Source organism: Manacus vitellinus, unplaced genomic scaffold, assembly GCF_001715985.3.
Source record: "Manacus vitellinus isolate BGI_N305 unplaced genomic scaffold, ASM171598v3 scaffold_30_pilon, whole genome shotgun sequence".
NCBI lineage: Eukaryota > Metazoa > Chordata > Aves > Passeriformes > Pipridae > Manacus > Manacus vitellinus.
This window is the reverse complement of record NW_021940291.1, coordinates 7164104-7184600: the sequence shown is the minus strand read 5'-3', so window position 1 is coordinate 7184600 and position 20497 is coordinate 7164104. Positions and strand designations below refer to the sequence as shown.

The 20497-nt window shown below is 39.8% G+C and overlaps 1 protein-coding gene across 2 annotated transcripts in view; it reads left to right on the top strand.

The window, feature by feature from the left end:
- GALNT18 (polypeptide N-acetylgalactosaminyltransferase 18) overlaps positions 1-20497 on the top strand; it is a 225929-nt gene that overhangs the window by 143879 nt on the left and 61553 nt on the right. For both annotated transcript variants that reach the window (XM_018076080.2, XM_018076079.2), the window contains exons 5-7: positions 5406-5589; positions 6508-6705; positions 9200-9314. In XM_018076080.2, the coding sequence (XP_017931569.1) occupies positions 5406-5589; positions 6508-6705; positions 9200-9314 (497 nt within the window). The remainder of the gene's footprint in view (positions 1-5405; positions 5590-6507; positions 6706-9199; positions 9315-20497) is intronic.

Genomic DNA, 20497 nt, shown 5'->3' with positions numbered 1-20497 from the left:
GCAAGATGTACCTGATGAGACAGATGTTCCCAGTGTGGCAGCAGCAGCCCTCATGGTGAACTGACTTCTCGTGCTCTGCCAGGTGGCCGCTTTGCCTTTGTGCAGGGCAGGAGATCCTGTTCTGACCTGCTGCTCAGGGTGTTCAGGAAGGCTCTGGGAACCTTGCCAGAAGCAAGCTGACCAGTGGTCTCTTGGCTCCAAAACCAGGAATTAGCTCCACTGTGTTCTTGCAGCTGCTGTAATGATTTGCCTTTAAAAGTGCCCTTTATGATTTAAGAAAATATCCAGCACTTTTCTTTACCTGGGGACCAGAGTGTGTCTTCTAGGCAGCTCAGTGAACACGCAGAGCTAAAGCATAAATATAATGAATTGGCAGGATTTTGTCCCTTTCATATAATGTGTCAATCCACAATTTCTGGCACAAGGGAGGCTAATTGTTAAGTTAAACCCCATTCTGTATTGAAAAGTAATTCCCTGCGCAGTAAAAGAAGCCATGTTTGTGCCAAGTGCTAAGGTTAAAGAGAGACATGGTAATTCCTGGGCCTTTGACATGAAAATAATTTTTTCCCTAAAGGTAAAAGCACAAGGTTTGCAGAGATGGCAGTAACATCCAACATACATTCTGCTGTGCCAACGTCAGCAGGGACTTTCAAGCTTTAGGAAATACATTGTTATGAGAGAGCTTTTATTTATTTATTTATTTGTTATTTTAGCTCTGTTGGCAAACTTACAGCTAAGAAGAGTTTTAAAAACTCAGTAAAATGCATCTGTCTCAGCAAAGCATGAGTGTGGGGCTTCATAAATGTGATTGTTCTGAGAAATGTGAGGACTCATTTAAGAACTCAGTGTGGGAGTACATTACAGCATGAAAGTTACCGAAAGTGAGACTTAGTTGGTTGTTCTCTAAGCTCCTCTATGACTGTGAGGCAGTAATTTGTTATTTGTGACAACACTGTATCAATAACTGTAAAGTTTGAAGTCTGAGGACAAATCCACAGCTGCTGTAGGACACTGGTGAAAGGGGCTAAGACACCTTATATCACTGAACATCAAACCTGATAACTTCTCAATTTAGGGAGAATAGAAGCTTACAAAAAATAGGCACTTTGGGCTGAGGCTGGATGAAGATCATGATCCTCACCTACATACCATCGACAGATGGTTTTCCTCTCGAGGAGCTCCCTGGGGCATATCTGAGAAATCTTTTGCATATCATATACCCTGCTGCAAAACCTCCAGCATTCAAAGAGGAGGCAGGTCTGTGGTCCAGGTCACCTCTCTGAGCTGGGTCTGGCCACACAGGCCAAGGAAGCTGCAGTGTTGCAAGGAGAGCAGTTGCATTGCCAGGGCATCTCTCAAGCTACCATTTCCTCAGACCATATCCTGAAAGGAAGATGGTTTGTGAAGGGATTGCATCAGCTAAATGATCCCTTCATGTACAATCTCTGTAGCTGTGGGATGTCTGAAGCCTTCTGACTCCTTATACTTCTTGCTGTATCCTGCTCTGCTTCTGTGCTTCCTGAGAAGGCAAAGTTGCACGAAGTCTTTAGCTCTGCTTTGTCATACTTAGTAGGGAAACTCGACAAACAAAATCTTTGTGGATTTGTGAAAAGCAAACAAACAACCTCTTAGAGTGTTTGAACTTAATTATGTTAATATTAAACATAATTATGGCACGTTAATTATGTTTTCTACATTTGTGAGGAGAATTGTGCTGTGCTCTCCAGACATCTGTACCACATAGAGACAGGTGGTAGAGTGCAACATTTCCGAGTGCCAGATTGGCTCCATTTTCCCATTCCATATATGGCTGCTCTCTCACTCCAATTGCAGATTCTCATTCAGCATAGTCAAATTGAGTCCTTATATGAGAGATTCTGTGCTGAAAGGCAAATGCATCTATCTTTATAAGCCTGTTTGTTTCTATAATTAGACACTGAATCAACAGTGTATTGAAGATGACACATTTGCTTATTCTCTTTCTTCTCCCCATGGTGGCATAAAGCAGTGAAGCACAATAATTAATAAAAAAGACTGTTTATTATTCAGGCAAACAATCTTGAAGTGGAAAAAAGCAGAACGTGTGTTAAAATGATGTTGCTGATGACCATCAGTGCCATCACAAAGTGCATGATTACTTCTGAGGGGAAAGTCCCATCATTCAGGCCAGTTGGGCAGGGTGCTCTAAAGCTGTCAAACAGTTGAACTCAGATTTCTCATGTAAAAGTCAGGAAGATGTGGAATGCATGAAAAAACCTGACTCAAGTATTTTGCTAGGCCATCTTTAAAGTTCTTCCCAAAATAGTGACTTTTTAAGCTTCATTTACATGTCTGCTCTGTCCTATGGCTGAGTGAAAATGATACATTTTTTTTTAGTAGCCGTATCTTTTCTTCTGGGAGAGTGTGCCCAGTGGGTGTTGTAAGACAAAGGGTGCACATAATGCTCTGCTCAGCACTCTGCCTTTGCAAAGCAAGGCTGATCTGTTTTAAATAACAAAGGCCAGAAAGTGCCTGACTGCAAAATACTGCTCTGTCTCCTGTGGACATGCTACAGAATAAGGCACTGCTTGTGGACCGGGGTTGAAAATTAGGTAAAATGCAGCACTTTCCTCCACCCCCTGAGGCTGATACTGAAGTCCAGGAGAAGATTCCTCCATACTGACTGACCATGGGTAAACATGCAAGGTTCCCCTGAGATCTGCTCAGGCCATTCACTTAGTTTGCAAAAAGCTGCAGTATAACCAGAAAATTGGAAGTGCGTACTGCCCAGTAAATGTCACAGCTGTAATGTGCACTGAAGTCATGCTGGTGGCAAGCCAAGATTTGGTTTCTGTTCCATTTCCACCTGTTTCCATACTACGCCTAGCTATGAAAATTATTTTGTGTTTACTCAAGCTTATTAAGTCAGTCCACATTAGGAAAAGTATGTGACCAGGAGTAAGAATAACCCACTTACTGAAACAAAGTGATTGAGAGAACAATGACTCTATCAAGGCTACTGATTTTCAAGTCCTTGATTAGAACCTGCTTTCCTTTCATACATCTTATACTCAGTGGTGCTGCTGCATTGTTGTGGCAAATAAAGCTTCCTGGTATTGCAAAGCTATGTACAGCCACTCACACCAAGAACAAAGCTTTGATCTTCACGTTTTGATATTCACCCTCCACAATGTTACATTTTGGGAATAGAGAACTGTTTTGCTCTATTTTTAGGTGGGCACAATTTCAGTAACATAAATGTCTTCTTTTGAATTTAAAGTGCTGTTAGCTAGTGGTTGGTTTGATAGTTTTGTGCTTGCTACAAATCTCTGTATGTTAGGGAATGAACAATAGGAACATGTGGCTCGGCACAAGTATGATAGAAATGAGTATGTTTTCCTGACTTTATAAAGGAGAAAAAGTGTATTGATCAATAAGCAGCAAATCTAATACAAAGTAGAATAGTGTTCCATGCTATGTGTGTGTGGCTCATGTTGTTTATTCCAAGCAATGCAGTCATAGACAAACAAATTAAATAGATGTTGGCAGTATAACCTGTGAAATTCCAGGAATATATCCAATAAATTCCTAAAATATAACCTCATTTTAAAGTACTGTGATGGATATGGTCAGCAGACTATCTTTTTTAATTCTTGTTTTTATGAAAACCTGTAAATATCAGCACTTTCCTTTGGTATTCTCTCACTTCCATGCAGAGTTCATTTACACAAAGGTATGTGGCATGCACAGTCCTGCAATGCCTGTGGAACCAGCTGCACAGGCATCACACCTGGAGGCTGCCTGAGATTGTCTGCAAAGAGGGATCAATTTAAGGAGTTTTTGTACTTGAGCATCTTGTCATTTCCTCCATGTCCTAGAGAAGTAGGTCACTAAGTTCATATGGGTTGTAACAGTCTTAGGTTAGATGACCCCTTTTGAAACAGCTCTGTTAATATTTGTTGACTTAAAGAGGACACGTCCACCTTCTTTCCAAGAATGAACATTTAACGTGCCTAAGAAAGTGTGCTTGCTTTTAATTTTTTGTTGCATTAACCATTCTAGTGTGCACGTTGTCCAGATCTGTCTGAGGTGGCCAGTTCCCAGAGTGGTTGGCTGATCCTTTGAGAAGCTACCTGGGATTAATGCAGAGATGTCCCCTGGTGTGTAGCTAAGAGCAAATTGCACTGCAAATGCACAATAAACAGAAGAGAAAGTCTCATTTCTTAGGTTTAAAAGAAAAACTGGGTTGTATTTTATTGGGAAGCAATTTGGGCCAGCCAACATGACAGCAGTTGTACTTCCCCACTGCACACCACTGACTACAGGGATGCTGCTCCTTCCTCGGCTGGACTCTGATGCCATCCCTTGTCTGATACAGCCTCCCCTCTGCTCAGTGCCCCCGGGCTTTAGGCCAAATGCAGAAAAAAAGTAAAACTGCTGTTCTATAGGGCTTCAAGCCTAAATAGACTGAAAATGAAGAAGTAAGTGTGGTGATCCCATTTTGCAGATGGGGAATTGATTATGGAGAAGTTAAGTGGCTTGCTCAATATTTCACAGAAAGGACTAGACAGCACTGAACTTTTAATGCAGATTTGATGATACCCAGTTTAGCGTTGTGGCCGCAGCAGCATTATTCTGCATCACAGCAAAGACATTCCTTGATTTGTGGAGAGATTTGGAAGAAAGGGAACTTAATGGCATGAAGGGAGTTCTGAGTGGTACCATAACATGAATAGAACATAGCAATGCTAATAAAGAATAGTAGTGAAGAATGTTTTCAGTTAATAATAACAGTGAATAGCATATTTCAGCTGCACATATTGTATTTTCTCAGGCAGTGGTCTTTAAACCAGAGATAAAATAGCTGTTGGTTTAAAAGTTATTATATCTAAATTAATAAATTTTTATTAATTTATTAATTTTACTAGTCTTTGTTCTGCTGAGAAGAGCATAAGTCATGGAACTTTTTAGTAGAGACAGAAAAGGGTTGTCAAAGTTCAAGAAGAAAAATGGAAAGAGGAAAAATAATTAATTTTATTCTTTTTTTTTTCTTGAAATATCACTAGATAAAGTTCATGGACAATTTGGGCATATTTTTTTTCTGGAAACATAAGATAGTTATCTTGTTTGTTGTTACAGTAATATACTATGCACTTATGTAGCTATGGCACTCTATTTTGTGGTGTGCTAGTGTTAAACAGTGTCAAGATTCTGATGCCAGTCAAATAGGCTAAATAGTTACATCTGAAATTTTTTTATTACTATATAATTTATGGTCCTTCTACTTTTTGTTTGCCTCCCCTTTATACTATTTGAGAATTCTCAGTAGTTGTATGAAAACTGCTCCTGTTTTACTGAAATAACAGGGTTTTGCATCTTGTCGAGCTGATACTTCATGTTAACACCAAATTCTTTCCTTTCTACAGAAGAACTCAAAGAGAAACTGCAGAAGTATGTTGATGAAGTGAATGCCCACAAGCCTGGCTTCATCAAGGTTGTTCGACACACCAAGCAGGAGGGGCTGATCCGGTCCCGAGTGAGTGGATGGAGAGCAGCCACAGCACCAGTAGTCGCTCTCTTTGATGCCCATGTGGAATTCAATGTGGGATGGTATGTATCTGCTTGAATTTCTCTGACCAAGGCACTTTTTCCAAGCACTGATTATAAGTTACTGAATGACATTTCTCTTGCATATAGAGAGTGAGTTAGCGTTCTGATCTTTTTAATGGAGATTCAGACACAGTCATGGACACGAGCATGAAAAATGTGTTTGTGCTGTGTAACCTGATCTAGGTCCATTTTTATGGTTTGAGTTATCTGCTCATCTAATGACAGTGTATTAAAATGATATTGGACAACTGCACGTTAAAAACCTCCCCTAATAATGTAGCCCATTGCCCCTGAGGGCAAATTTATCTTCTTTTCATTAAAAATATTATGATTCCTTTATGTTCTACAGTGTAAACAAAGTGTTATTTTGACACTGAGGTTGCCACTCTGCTAAAGCAGACATAACTAAAATAATGTATTTTATATTTGCTCAGTCTGGATTTAATATCTCCCTTGCTTCTTAAGTAAAAATACTGGTAAAAAGGCAGGAGTTTCTGTCCCTAGGATAGATCTATTATTAACGCTGATCCTGATGTCCTTGATAATATTGAGAGCCTGAAGTTATTGTCATTTGGTAGTGAGGGTATAAATGCTCTATGATATGCAGATACTCATTTCTTCCATCCACCAGCTAACATCAAGGTTAACAATAGGGCATCCTAGAGAAAATATTGCAGTGTGTTATTTTGGGCTAGACCCTGCTCTGTTAAAACTCCATCTCAAAGCAAAGGGAGCTCTAAATGGGTAACAGCTTTAGGCTTTGCCCTTTCTGAACTATAGGGCAGAAGCTGCTATTTATTTGGTGGGTGGACTAGATGATCTTTAAAGGCCCCTTCCAACCCAAACTATTCTATGATTTCTGTAAGTGTTATGCTTTTGCTCATTTAATCTTAACACTTTACCTTTGTTTTTCCCTAGGGCTGAACCAGTGCTCACTAGGATAAAAGAAAACAGAAAAAGAGTAATTTCTCCATCATTTGATAACATTAAGTATGATAATTTTGAAATAGAGGAGTATCCCCTCTCAGCACAGGGGTTTGACTGGGAGCTGTGGTGCCGATATCTGAACCCTCCTAAGTCGTGGTGGAAACTGGAGAACACAACTGCTCCAATAAGGTAACTGTGGCCTAGATTAGTGTGTCACTGACAGTGCTCACAGCTGGTGAGGGGTCTGAGCTATGTCACAGGTTTTACTGACTGTAATGTTGAATTATTTACATGTCCTTGAGCTGTCCTCTTCAGCTTTTGTCCTTGTAACTCTACACAGTCTTCATGAAAAACTCTGGGTTTCAGTAATCTTTTAAAAGGTTTCCTGGCAAAGTTGTATTCACATATGCATTCATATATTGTATTCATATATGCATTCATACCCAAGGAGGCCACTGGTACCTGTACTCTGGCTCACTGCAGAAAGTAAGTGTGAAACCTGTTTTCACCATCTGCAAAGCAGAATCTCAAATAGCAGTGGCAGCACAAGGGGATCATCACTACCAACCAGTTTACATGGAGTTAGTGTAAGGGGTATTTTTCATCCAGTCATTCTGTCCTTTCTGGCAGGCACTTTTTTCAGGAGCTGTTGGCTTAAACACTGCGCTGACCCATGTGCTGGGCTTTAGAACAGGACCTAGAACTGGAAAGTAGAAGATAAAAATTATCAGGTTTGCCACAGACATATGTAAAAAGAGGTGATAATTTCCACAGCATTAGAAATTATTATCAGTGTTAATGAACTCTGTTAATGGTATAAAAATATTCCTATGAAGACAGGCTGAGAGAACTGGGTTTGTTCAGCCTGGAGAAGAAAATTCTTCAGGGAGATTTATGGCACTTTCCAGTACCTAAAAGATGGTTCCAAGAGAGCTGGTAAGGGACTTTTGACAAAAGCAGGTAGTGATAGAAACAGAGGGAATGGCTAAAAAACAGAAAGAGGGCAGATCAGATATCAGGAAGATGTTCTTTACTGTGAGGGTGGTGAGGCACTGGAACAGGTTGCCCAGAGAAGCTGTGGCTGCCCCATCCCTGGGAGTGTTCAAGGCCAGGTTGGATGGGGCTCTGAGCAACCTGGTCTAGTTGAAGGTGTCCCTGCCCATGGCAGGGTGTTGGAACTAGATGAACTTTATGGTCCCTTCCTGTCCAAGCAATTCTATGATTAGTTATATAGATTTTTTAGTATGGTGACTTTTAAAATTAAAAGTATTCAAGCACAGAATAAAGAGGAAATCTACTTTTCCATTTTACCCCCAAACTCTGTTCTTTATGAGGACTGGGGAGTGAATTTCCTTTATGAATATTGGATGTTTAGGTTTGTTCCCTAGCCCTTTCCCTGGCACCTTTTATTCAGTGCAATATGCTGCATGTGTGTGTTGGATAATTAAAACAAACCAACAAACACAACCATGTGTACTGATTGATGGCTGCTATCATACCTCCAATATGCTTCTAGAATTATAACAAAGGGAAGCAAATACTCTGAGAAATACTTCAAAATAGAGCACTAAAAGCAAGAGTACCTTGTCATAAAGGAAAAATAACTTTTGAAGTGATGCTAACTGCTTTTTCTTCATTAATAAATACATCAAAGACAGTAATTTATTGTTATAAAGTGTTTATTGTAGCCCTTAAAAGCATAAATATATAGATTTCTGTAGAATAGTACAATTTGTGATTAAGACATCCTATAATCTGTTTGAAAGCAGATGTCTACACTTACTGTAGCTTGAGTGTTCCCAATAAAAGCAGGATTATTTCCCCTATCCTGTTAATTAATATCCTGTTGTTACCAGAGTGTCTGATACCAGCATAATAATCAGAAAAGACCTTTTTATTTCTTGCTGTTGCGAATTATAAGATATGAGAAAAATGAAGAGGCTAAATGACTTTGTGTTCTTCTCCACTGCATCTCATAAAGGTGAAATTGTAGTCTCTGTGCTTGAACTCTTACCTTATTAAGATTGGCTCTGTGTAGTGAAAATTGGTTGGTTCAGATCATGACATAAATAGAGCTTACTGATTCAGTAAAGATATGTGATGTATTTAAGTTTGGCCCAAGACAATGAACTAATGTTGCAGTATGCTGCTAAGGGCAGAAATTTCTTGATTCTGTATTAGAAAACCTTATCTGGATGATCCTGTTCAAGAAATAGTATCTTTTTTTTTTTTTTATGAACTTACAGACACAAGTTTTCTTAACTCTAGATGAACCTGGCTTCTAGCTAAACACACAGAACTGCTCATCAGTAGGTATCCTTTGAAATGATCACAGACAAGGAACTTGAGGACTTAGTAGGGGCAGAGACTGGAATGGCTGGTGCCTCAGAAACAAAGCTGGGATTCCTGGATCTAGTACTGTCAGCACTGAAATCCTGTCTGTTCTGGTGAATATGTATATGCAATAATTTGGAGTCTATTTTCCTTCAGTGGCACTTGTTTCACTTTAGAATGAAGAATATTAGGAGACAAGGCTGAATAAATCTGTTCGAGAAATACCTCCCTAAGAACCTGTTTTGATGCACTGTTTTACCCAGCAATTATAAATATCATCTATACCTGAATAATAAAATTGTTCATAATCTATCTGCTGATTTTGGTTGCTGCTGGCTTGTTCTTCCAGAAGTCCTGCATTGATTGGATGCTTCATAGTAGACAGAGAATACTTCCAAGAGATTGGACTACTGGATGAAGGCATGGAAGTATATGGAGGAGAGAATGTGGAACTGGGAATCAGGGTAAGGAACACAGCCAACACTGGTTTCTTATGTTTAAAATACAGCTTGTTTCTTATTGCAGGGGGGAAAATAGTCAAAAATGTAGGGATGATGGCATGCAAAGGAGATCCACAGATCTGCAGGCAGATGAATTTAGTTTTTGAGGAGGAAGGAGGGGGAAAAAGAGAAAAAGCTCCTATATCTTTTTAAAGAACTTAATCAGGGACAAAGGTAGAAATACAGAATTTAGGATTATTCTTTCATTCACGTAACAAGGCTAGAATTTTGCAGAGATGATACCTAAAACTCCCTACTTACCTATGATCCCACACTCTGTAAGGAGGATAGTTTCTCACAGGCGTGATGGGAAAAGCCTTTCTAGATTACTTGGTTTATTTAAATTAGGAAAATCACTGTGGAGCAAAGTAGAATATAGAGGCATTTATGCTGCCTTCCAGAGGGAAGGGAATTAAGATATTCATAAAGTGCATAAGTGCACATATTTTCTTTTTCCATCATATGCTCTTCACGTGTTTACCCTTTGCAGTATTGTGTGTGATTTGTGTGTTTTCTCTTTATCTCTTCCCAGCTAAATACCATTCTAAAAATACGGTGCTGTTCTGTTTGAGAATCTCTCAGGTTTTTTATACAAGAGAAATTCTTAGATAGATAGGTGGTAATGAAAAATGGTGCGGTGTGTGTTATAAAACTAAATTCTATATCCTGCTATGAAACATTAGTGGAAGCTAACATTGTATTTTGGGCCTTTTAGTTGCCAGAATAAAAGCATACTCTCGTACAATAGCAAAAAAAGGAACTTATTTTACGAATATAGAATTCTCTGCTGAGACTGCAAGATATAACAAAAAAACCTCATTCTTACTTCTGGTTTCTTGAAATTCTTTTTCTTCTGCCTGTCAGGGATAAAGTGTTATTTCAGCAAGAGTGAAGCACAGATCCCCTTTCAGTTACACTGGAGCACTTTTTTGAGGAAAGGGAGAGTGAAATGGAAGACTGCTTCTTTTAACAACACCATTCTCCTCGCTGTGAGGGCCAGAGAGCTGCCTTCTGTTCTCAAAACCTTGTTTTGCAGCTCCGTGTTGTGATGATTTTTCTGTTCTTTTTTTTCAACTGACAAAGCTGTTACCTCCTCATGAGTGCAAGGAGTTTTCTCTCGGTTTGCATCATGAGGTGATGTTCTCTGGTCTGCTGTACTTAGCCTTGCAGGAGCTGATTGGGAAGAGTATGTTGATAGACAAGACCAGAGAGACACAACTGTCTGCATAATTGAAACTTTGGAGTAGACTGGATCACTGGAATAAGGCCTGACACTGCTCTGATTTCCTTATGGCTTTTCGTCTGTCTCCAGGGAAGCAGTGCCTGACCTACATAAAATACTTACATCTGTAGCAGATTGTAGTGTGCAAGGTAGCATAATATATGCTGCCTTATCTGACTTTATCGTGGCTTGGATCTGGCTATATGAAAACACATTACTGAGCTGTAATGTATAGATTTTTTTAGCAGTTTATTACCAGCCCTTCTCACAGTTCTCAGATAATATCAGGATAAGGCTGGAAGGAGACCTCGTTGCTGTCTTCAACATCCTCATGAGGGGAAGCAGAGGGACAGGTATCTCTTCACCCTCGTGACCAGTGACAGGACTCAAGGAAACAGCATGAAGTTGAGTCAGAGGGGGTTTAGACTGGATATCAGGAAAAGGTTTTTCACTCAGAGGGTGGTTGGGGACTGGAACAGGCTCCCCAGGGAAGTGGTCACAACATCAAACCTGTCTGAGTTCAGGAAACCTTTGGACGATACTCTCAAGCCTGTGGTGTGACTCTTAGGGTGTCCTGTATAGGGCCAAGAGCTGGACTCAATGATTCTGATGGCTCCCTTCCAACTCTGTGAAGGTCTGTAATCCTATGATGAACGTGCAGTGCAATATTCAAGCTTTTGGGAAGCACAGTATTATTTCTACAGATGTTAAGCTTGGAAAGCAAGGTCCCTCCCTCAGCCACCTGCTTCTGGTGCACAGCTGGGGCCACACACTGCGAGATACAGGTGGCTGCTTCAAATGTGTTCTCATATTATGGTGGGGAGCCGTGGCATTCAGGTGCATCCTAAGTGCTTTTCCCCAGAGGTGCAGATCCCAGGGGCTGCCTGCCATTTCCTGTAGTTGGGCTACATGGAAAACCTGTAGTCAGCAGGTGATTTCAGGCTGGATGGTCTGGCTCTGCTGCTGAGTTACAGTTTCGTCTCTGCAGGACCAGTCATCTCTAGATTACTTGTGTTGCTTTCAGCTGCAAGGCCTATGATGAATCACTTAATAAAAATAGTAATTGCTCTACAAAAACTACATTATAATTACAGTATTAGTGAAATAAATAATGTTTCCATTTTAAAAGAGTGCTCTCCAATCCATGACTACATATTGCCCACGGTGCTTCATCTTTCATTGCCACTTTCCTTTTTTTTTTTAAGAAGTATCTTGATTCATCTAGTATTCATCTAGTATTCTGTGTGATAAGCATTATCATGCAGGATAATGGAGAAGCAGACACTGTGGGTCTGGATAGGGAAATTTTATGCATAAGCATGTGAGAGCAAACATCTCCAGAAACAGGAGAGTTTACTTTTGACTGCAGAAATAGCAGCAGGCGTTAGGATCATTTGAGCTACCTGCTTATCTTAAACATGCTAAGTAGAACATGCTCCTGTCTCCTTATGTTTCTGATTTTGTTCCAAAGGATGTAACACTACTGTGAGCCAAACTTCTGTGAGGAATTAGACTCTGACAAAATGGAGACTTATCCCCCTGTCCTCACCCAGGAGGCTTTTTTGTCACCTCATCGTCTGCACAAATATCTGGTTATTTGTGTTACATGAGTGCAAGAAAATCCCCAAGTATTGGAAACTGTATTTGAAGTATCCGTTGTTGATAAACTGTAACAAGCCACAGAAAACAGGTCTTTGGTGGATTATTCTCTTGACTCTGATGAATTTGTTTCACTGCTCAGCTCTATTCGTCTCTGATTTGGTGTATTATTTTAACTTCTAAGATTATTACCCTTGTCTGTGGTTTTGTAATAACATTTGTAAAATATTAAACATGTAATATTAAATAAATACTAATAGAGATCTGTTGCCTTGAGCTAGAAGCTGACAGATGAGTTGAAAATACAAATGCATTTTGATTCTTAGAAGCAACACTTTATTTTCTCCTCAAGCAAATGTTTTCTTGCAAAGCTATTTATTTGCTCCATAAAAAATAAAGGCAGGCTGGTTGATGCAAGGCTTGACAGCATCCCTTTTGAGCAGCTCAATCACTTTAACTGGGATTTTTGAAAGATTCATTTACTGTGACGCAGAGTCATATTTGTAAATTCACGATAGGATACGTAATGCTTCTTTTTGGTTTATGTTCAATCATTCCCAATTGAATGGACCTAAGTGGGCTTTTAAGGGACCAGATTGCATTTGGAGAGAAAACTGGAATCATATTGCTTATCCATGTGACCAAGCAGGAGCTGTTGGCAATTGCCTTATAGTGGAAACAGAATGTGAGTTTAGGGCTGGCGTTTCTTACTGTTATTTGGATTCTGCTTCTGGGTTTTGCTTGCACAAGCAGTACTTGTAGTTACAGAAGACCCTACAAATCTATTGCAATCAACTGGATGCAATCAATCAGATCCTACTTTGGATAGTTCAAGCCTAGTTTTCCATAGACTTCTTAAAGGCCTCTTCCAATTCCTACTGAAGTCAGCAGAAGATTTTCTATCAAAATCAAGCCTGTAGAAATCCTTTTGTCTTTTAAAGCAGCCTACGTGCTTGATAAAGGCCCCAAATATCTGTTACAACATAGTTATTTGGACCACTTTCAGGGTTGCCTGATCAAATATTCAGTGATCTGCCTCAGGTCACAGACTAAGTTATCACTGGAGTCAAGGGAATATAAGTGCAGGCTTTGACTTAGAGTAATTCTGTGTGTCACAAGGACTTTGTGCTTGCAGATGAATTTGTGCTCACAAGGGTATAATGGCCCTGTTAAATGGGTAAGAGGAAATTTTGTTAGAAGTTAATAGCTCTTTAAGGGAAAAGGAATGGATCTTGCTCCCACCAAATGATATATCAGGACTTTACATCAACTGACCCAGGAGGAAAATTGCATTTATAGTTAGACTGAGTATGGCATGTCACTTTTATATAGTATATTGCCATAGTGAAATTTGTTGCTTCATTTCTTGTTAGTCTGGTGGTTTGTCTGTTGACCTTAGGTGAGGCTGATGCTCTTGCTGTTAGTGGAGAACTAGAGGAATGCAGTTTAGGAATAGAGATGAAGAAATGAGTTATTTGAACAGTGTTCTTTGGGGTATTTTCTACCTAATAGGGTCCCTCTGTGGCAGAACAAACAGCTGTGAAGTCCATCATGCCTCTCTCTGGTCTATTATTTTCTCAAATTCCAGAGGTGGTTTTCAGTATTTGTTTGTGCGGTAGGGTCTTTGGGGGATGATTTTTTTTAATGTGGTTTTGTCTCTTAACAATCTTTTTTTTCTTCAAAAAGAAAAACTTCTCACCACCTTCTTCTGGGATCATGATTCTTCACTGCTTACTAGTTAACTTAGTCTTTCCCATATTGTGCATAGGAACCTATTGCTGCTTACATGTCCAGCCATTTCCAATCCACAGTGTGGGGGTATCCTGATTGTTTCTTGCCTGAGATACCTTTCTCATAATTTGCCTTTGCAATAGTGTTCTCTTTGATAATCACAAACGAGTGAAGATATTTACATTTGCCCCCAAATCTCCATATTTGTCTGAAAACACTTTGGACTTTTTCCTCTTTCCCTAGAAGTTTCCAGCAATTTTTTCCTTTCAGTGTTTCTAACACAGGCCATAAATTACATGAACCTGTGAATATATTACTTGCAAATAGTTATCTGATTTTATTAAGGATAACCTTCGCATAGTTGTCCTGGTTTTGGCTGGGGTGGAGTTAATTTCCTCCCTAGTAGCTGGTGTAGTGCTGTGTTTTGGATTTAGGATGACAATTGATAACACATTGATGTTTCTGTTGTTGCTAAATTTGCATTAAGTCAAGGACTTTTCAGCTTCTCACGCTACCCCCCCCCAGTGAGTAGGCTGGGGGCACAAGAAGCTGGGAGGGACCACAGCCAGGACAGCTGATACAGCCTGGCCAGAGGGATATTCAATACCATATTATGTCATGCCCAGTATATAAACAATGGGGAATGCTGACCAGGGGGTGCTGCTGCTTGAGAACTGGCTGGGCATCAGTTGCAAGTGGTGAGCAATTGCATTGTGCATAATTTCTTTTGTATATTCTGATTCTTTTATCATTATTGTTGTTATTTTCCATTACTTTTCTGTCATATTAAATTATCTCAACCCATGAATTTTACTTTTTTTCCAATTCTCTCCCTCATCCCGCTGGGGGCAGGGCAGGGGGAGGGAGCAAGTGGTGTTTAATTGCTGGGTTAAACCACAACAAGTGTTCAGAGTAGGGTTTAGTTTTGCAGCACAGAGGCGTAAACACCTACGCTGGTTTATAGTTTCTCCTTCTCCTTGCCATGCTCTTTTTCACACTCTTGCAGCACACCAGTGCTTTGGCCCTGCCAGCACAGTGGTCTGAAAGGCTCCCCATACCCACTGTCCCTGAGCACCTCCAGTTCAGTAAACCTTTACATTGCACCTTTTCTTTTTTTTTTTTTTAAACTGCAGGGTTAATTTCAGTGTTCATCAGTTTATGATTTACTGTGCTGCCTCAGAAACTCTCGTGTTAGGAAAATTGACAGGCTGGTGTGCCAAGAGGTCGAAATGACTGGGACTGAACAAAGGAAGTGAGAGGATTTTCCACTGAGCTGCTGAGTTGTGGAACTGTTTGCCCAACTGGGATGTGTCACGTGTGCACGGTGTCCCTTTCTGTCCTTGCTGCTGGGTCCCCTTTCACAGCACTCCACTGAGCAGTGGAGATCTTTCCTAAACAGCCTTCAGGAAAATGAATCAGGATGTCCCCCATTCTTGCACTTACAGCTACCATCACTTGCTGCAGTCTTAAAGCTTTTTAACTTGATTTTAATAAGTAGGCCAATATCCTTTGCCAGCAGGGAATGATTTGGTGTACAGAAAACATCCTTAGTATATGATCACAGGTGCTGTTCAACAGTATTATGTTGATGATGTGCGAAGGCAAAGGGCTGAGAAGTACAAGACTTCTTAGATGTTGTTTTTATATAACATTTAAATACTGCTTTTTAAGATGATTTCTCTTTAGCGTTGCATTAAAGCTTTAAATAGAGAGAAATCTATTTTGCTTTTATCCTTTTTGTGAATTAAGAAGAGACCATTTCTAGACTGAACTCTGCAAGAAAAAAATTGAAAAGGCTGGCCAAATGTTACTTCTTACAAGATGTAGCCAATGCATTTCGTAGCTCAAACTTTCACCGAGATAAAAATAATCCCTTAGCAGTGCAAGTATGGCATAAACACTTACCCAGCACCCTCTGTAACCAGCAGTGGCTTATCAGCGCACACAGATTTATTCCTAAGGTTAATTTTGGTTTGCAAAGTACCTCGCTGTGTTAACAATCTGAATTCCAAGATGACACAGACTAAAATTCTCTATTTACGGGGTTATAATTCCAACGAATTGAAAGTACAGGTTAAAAAAAAGCTCTTTTGAGAATAGAATAAGAAATTGTCATTTCTGCAAATTCTGCCAGTTGTGACATCAGCAGAAACTGGCTTTTTGTGGCTTGTTCTGGTTTCAGTCACTGCTACATTGGAATAATTGTTTTTTCCCCTTATTTTGCCCATGAATGCCTCAGCAGGTAACCTGCAGCTACAGTATGTGTAATTATACATACAGACAACATTAACAGTGAATCATTTTTGTGCTTTTGCCATTTCTGGGGAGAGAACATTTTATTAGCTGCTCCCACAGGAAAGGAAATTTTTACAGCACCAGCTAACATATGGTATCACTACACCCTACAAGGAAGGACAATGAGAGACTCTGAGATTTCTCACAAATGTTTTTTCACCAGCTGTGCCTGTGTGGTTGCACATTACCAACTTGGAAGTAATGTAGATATCTTAATGTTTTATGAGAGGAAATTGTTGGTTTTGGTGGTATGGAAAGAATTAAAACAGTTTAAGTCAATATACACTTAAAAATCAGTGGACCCAGGTGAGATGTAAATTAATTGGTGCATTATTAACCTCATGTTTGATACCTTTCTGCACTTTCAAGTCGTGGCATAGTGGCAGTACCATTGTACCTCGTGGTATTACAATTCTTCATGGCTGTGAAGATTCCATATTTGTTTTAACATGTGTCATGATTTAACCCCAGCTGCCAACCCATGCAGCCTCTCACTCACTTCCCTGGGGTGGGGTGGGGGAGAGAATCAGAAGCATAAAAGTGAGAGCATAAAATCAGAGCATAAAAGCACCGCTCAACACAGCCCCTGCCAACTACTGTGAAGAAAACTAACTCTGTCCCAGCCAACACCAGCAGAACGTGACACTGAGGTGAGAACTCTCTGGAATTTAATTTCCTTGAGTGTTTTTAGTATTGCAAGACTGACTTAGTAATCTAACAAACATTAGAGGAAGATCACAGTGGGAGAGCAAGGGAATATTGTGGTATAACAAAGGTGAGTAGATGACTGAGATGGATTCAGCAGCATGGATCCAGCATGTTTGGGCCAAAGGTGTGAAGGCCAAATAAGTTTTACATGTGTGACAGCACGTTGTGTTCTAAGTCAAGCAAGTAGGGTGGAGGACTGGCTTGGCTGAACAAGGAATCCTTATGGAGCTCAAGAGGAAAAAGAAATTGTTTGATCTCTGGAAGAAAGGTCAGGCTGCACAGGAAGGTTATGGAGCTGTGTTTCCTATATGCAGGGAGAAGACGTAAATGCTGAAGCTCAGTTAGAGTTGAAACTGGCCAGTTTTGTATCAGACAATAAGGGATTTTTAAAGTATGTTAATAATAAGAGGAGATCTAAGGAAAATATTAGATTTTGAACATGGTCACCTGGCTAATAGGGATGAAGAAAAAGCAGCAGCATTCAACATGTTTTTTGCCTCAGTCTTTAATTAAAGACTGATAGGACTTGGGCTACAGCCCTGCAGAAAGGGACCGGGGGGGTCCTGGTTGATGGCAAGTTGGAGATGAATCAGCAGTGCCCTGGCAGCCAGGAGGGCCAACCCTGTCCTGGGGGGCATCAGGCAAAGCATCGTCAGCTGGTCTAGGGAGGGGATTGTCCTGCTCTGCTCTGACCTGGGGCGGCCTCACCTGCAGTATTGTGGCAGTTTTGGGAACCACAATATAGGAAAGACATAAAACTGTAAACACTCATATTAGAGAGCATCCAAAGGAGGCCAATGAAGGTGATGAAGGACCTTGAGGGGAAGCTGTATGAGCAGTGGCTGAGAGCACTTGGTCTGTTCAGCTGGAGAAGAGGAGACTGAGGAGACACCTCGTAGTTGTCTACAGCTTCCTCACGAGAGGAGGAGGAGAGGCAGGCACTGATCTCTTGTCTCTGGTGACCCCTCTCTCTGGACCTGAGGGGAACAGCAGGAAGCTGCATCAGGAAAGGTTCAGGCTGAATATCAGGAAGAGGTTTTCACCCAGAGAGCGGTTGGGTACTAGAACAGGATCCCCAGGGAAGTGATCACAACCTGACAGTTCAAGAAGAGTTTGGACAGTGCTCTCAGGAACACAGTGTGACTCTTGGGGATGGTCCTATGCTGGGCAAGGAGTTGGACTTGATGATCCTGATGGGTCCCTTCCAGCTCAGGATATTCTCTTCTGTTCTGTTCTGTTCTGTGATCAAGCCTAGGAACAGTGCAAGATTAACAAGACTGATCAAGTTAAGTAGAGCTGTGGTAAAGGGGAGAAAGGTAAAAAACCAAAACAGGCAGCAGAGTACCTTGCTTCATGGATACTAAACCAGTGGCGATCCTGTTCACTTTCCTGCTTTTGTGTCTTTTAAGATTAAAAAGTGATTTCTTTTATTTCCTATTCATGACTTAAACTTGACTGATGTGCCTGGCAACGAGATAGACACATTTGAAAGAGAACTGAATGAAGCCATATGCCTTCAGTGACCCTTGAAGCATGTTATCTCCAAGTGACACAGGCAGGGAATAGTTCCTGCAATTGTAAACCAGCAACACACCATACATGGTTTAACAACATACCATAAAAGTTTCACACCTCATGAAGATACATTCAGAATTAATCCCTGCAGAACAAAACAATTTAAGAAGTACATAATGAGCAATTAACTAAAAGAAGAAGGAAAGTAATGGCAATTTAATATGAGAAGAATCTTTACATGTATTACTTTTTCAATGAGAGGCACAATTAATGTAAAATGAGGCCTATGAGGCAATTAATGATGACTTCAAAAGTTAGATTTAAGGGATAATTTACATTTTAAGAGTGAAGAGCAGCTCTAGTTATGTAAAAGTATTTTATTTTCCTTTTGAAAAATCTTTTAGATCGTGGATGTGTGTTTTTGTAGGTTGCTTACAGTTTCACATTAAGATATCAGCTTGGTTATGGAAAAAAGCTGTTTTCACATACAAACAGAAAGGTTTACCTGAAAGTATGATAGGCTTGTGTGATGATAAGTAGACTAGTCTTCAAGAACCTCACAGAGCTTCAGTAAAACAGATGAAGTAATTTTAAACATCTGTCTCTCCAGTCTCTGATTTCTTTCAGCACACTGTTCTGAGCTGTCACTATAGGCAGTCACCTCTTGAAGCTCAGTTACATCCCTGACTTTCACTCTGCTGTGGTACACAACAATGACACGATTCTCTTTTCTAGGTCATTCCATATCTGGAAGCAGGGAGTAGTAAACCAGAACCATAGCTTCAATAAGCTGTGCATTTTCTTCCTCTTCCTGTCCACCTATATTCTCATTTTTCTAATCATGAGTTTCTGTGCTTCAGGCCAGGCCCCTGTGTTTAGTCCTACTGTTTAGGCAGATTTCTTTTAGTGAGAGGAAGCTATGTGAGACCAGTGGAATAAGCAAAACTGTGCATATCTTTTTGCTGAACTCTGGGGAAAATTAGCCAAATCCATCAATACTTATTGTCAGTACTCCAATTATTTAATGAAGACTGTCTGACTTCAGTGAAGGTATGACTAAATAAAGATTTACATATTTCATCCAGTGAGTGTAGTTTCTAGGTCTACAGAGACAGATACCCAAATGCACATGACAATTGAAAAACTTCCAAGGTGTGATTATAAACCCACCAATTGCAACTGGAGATGTGAACATTGATTTCTGTGATCTCTGTGTCTGACCATTCTCTCTGTCCTTTCTGCAGTCACCTCTCAAGATACCAAAGTAAAAATACAGACTCAAAATGATCATGGTCTTGAATAAAAATAATTTATTCATACTCACATGTATCAAGCTCATTACTGGTTATCAGTAAGCAATGAGTGGTAATGACAAAGGTTAACAAGATTTACAAATAGTTTTTACATTAAATTGTTCCCCAAAATAAATTTTAAAGATATTGGTAACTATTAGTTTGTATCCACAGTAGTAATTAATTCACACTGACTATTTTTTTTTTGTCTTGAGGGCATCTTTAATGAGTTCTTCTAATTTTGTCATTTGTAAACTCCACAGAAGCTAGAAATTACTTCAGCTTTTTGAGAAATCACTTAATTATTAAAAGGTTTTGTTTACAGTCCAAAGGAAAGGATGATTTCAAACAAGGTCACATCAGCTCTGGGAGAAACTACACAATCTGTACAAATTTAATGAATGCAGTACATGCTAATAAACTGCTCAGCATCATGTAGGGTTAATTTTTTTACTAGATTTACGTTCTATAACATGAAAAGAACATTCAGTGATTAAAGAGATAAAAAGAAACACTTCTAATGAAGAAGTGTTATATCATTTTATAATGAAGTATAAATTAAATATTCAAGAGAGGGATCAGCTTCAGAACTGTAATTGTTTTGATTAAATATGCAAATTCAAATATGTTTAAATGAAATTGGAAAGGATTTACTAAAGGATGTGGATTTAAAAATAAAGCTAAATAGAAGGGAAGACCTTTGCCTAGTGAAACAGATTTTCCAGATGTGAATGGAATTTGCTTTAAAAAACCTGTGACCAGATGGGTTTAGACATCTGTAAGGC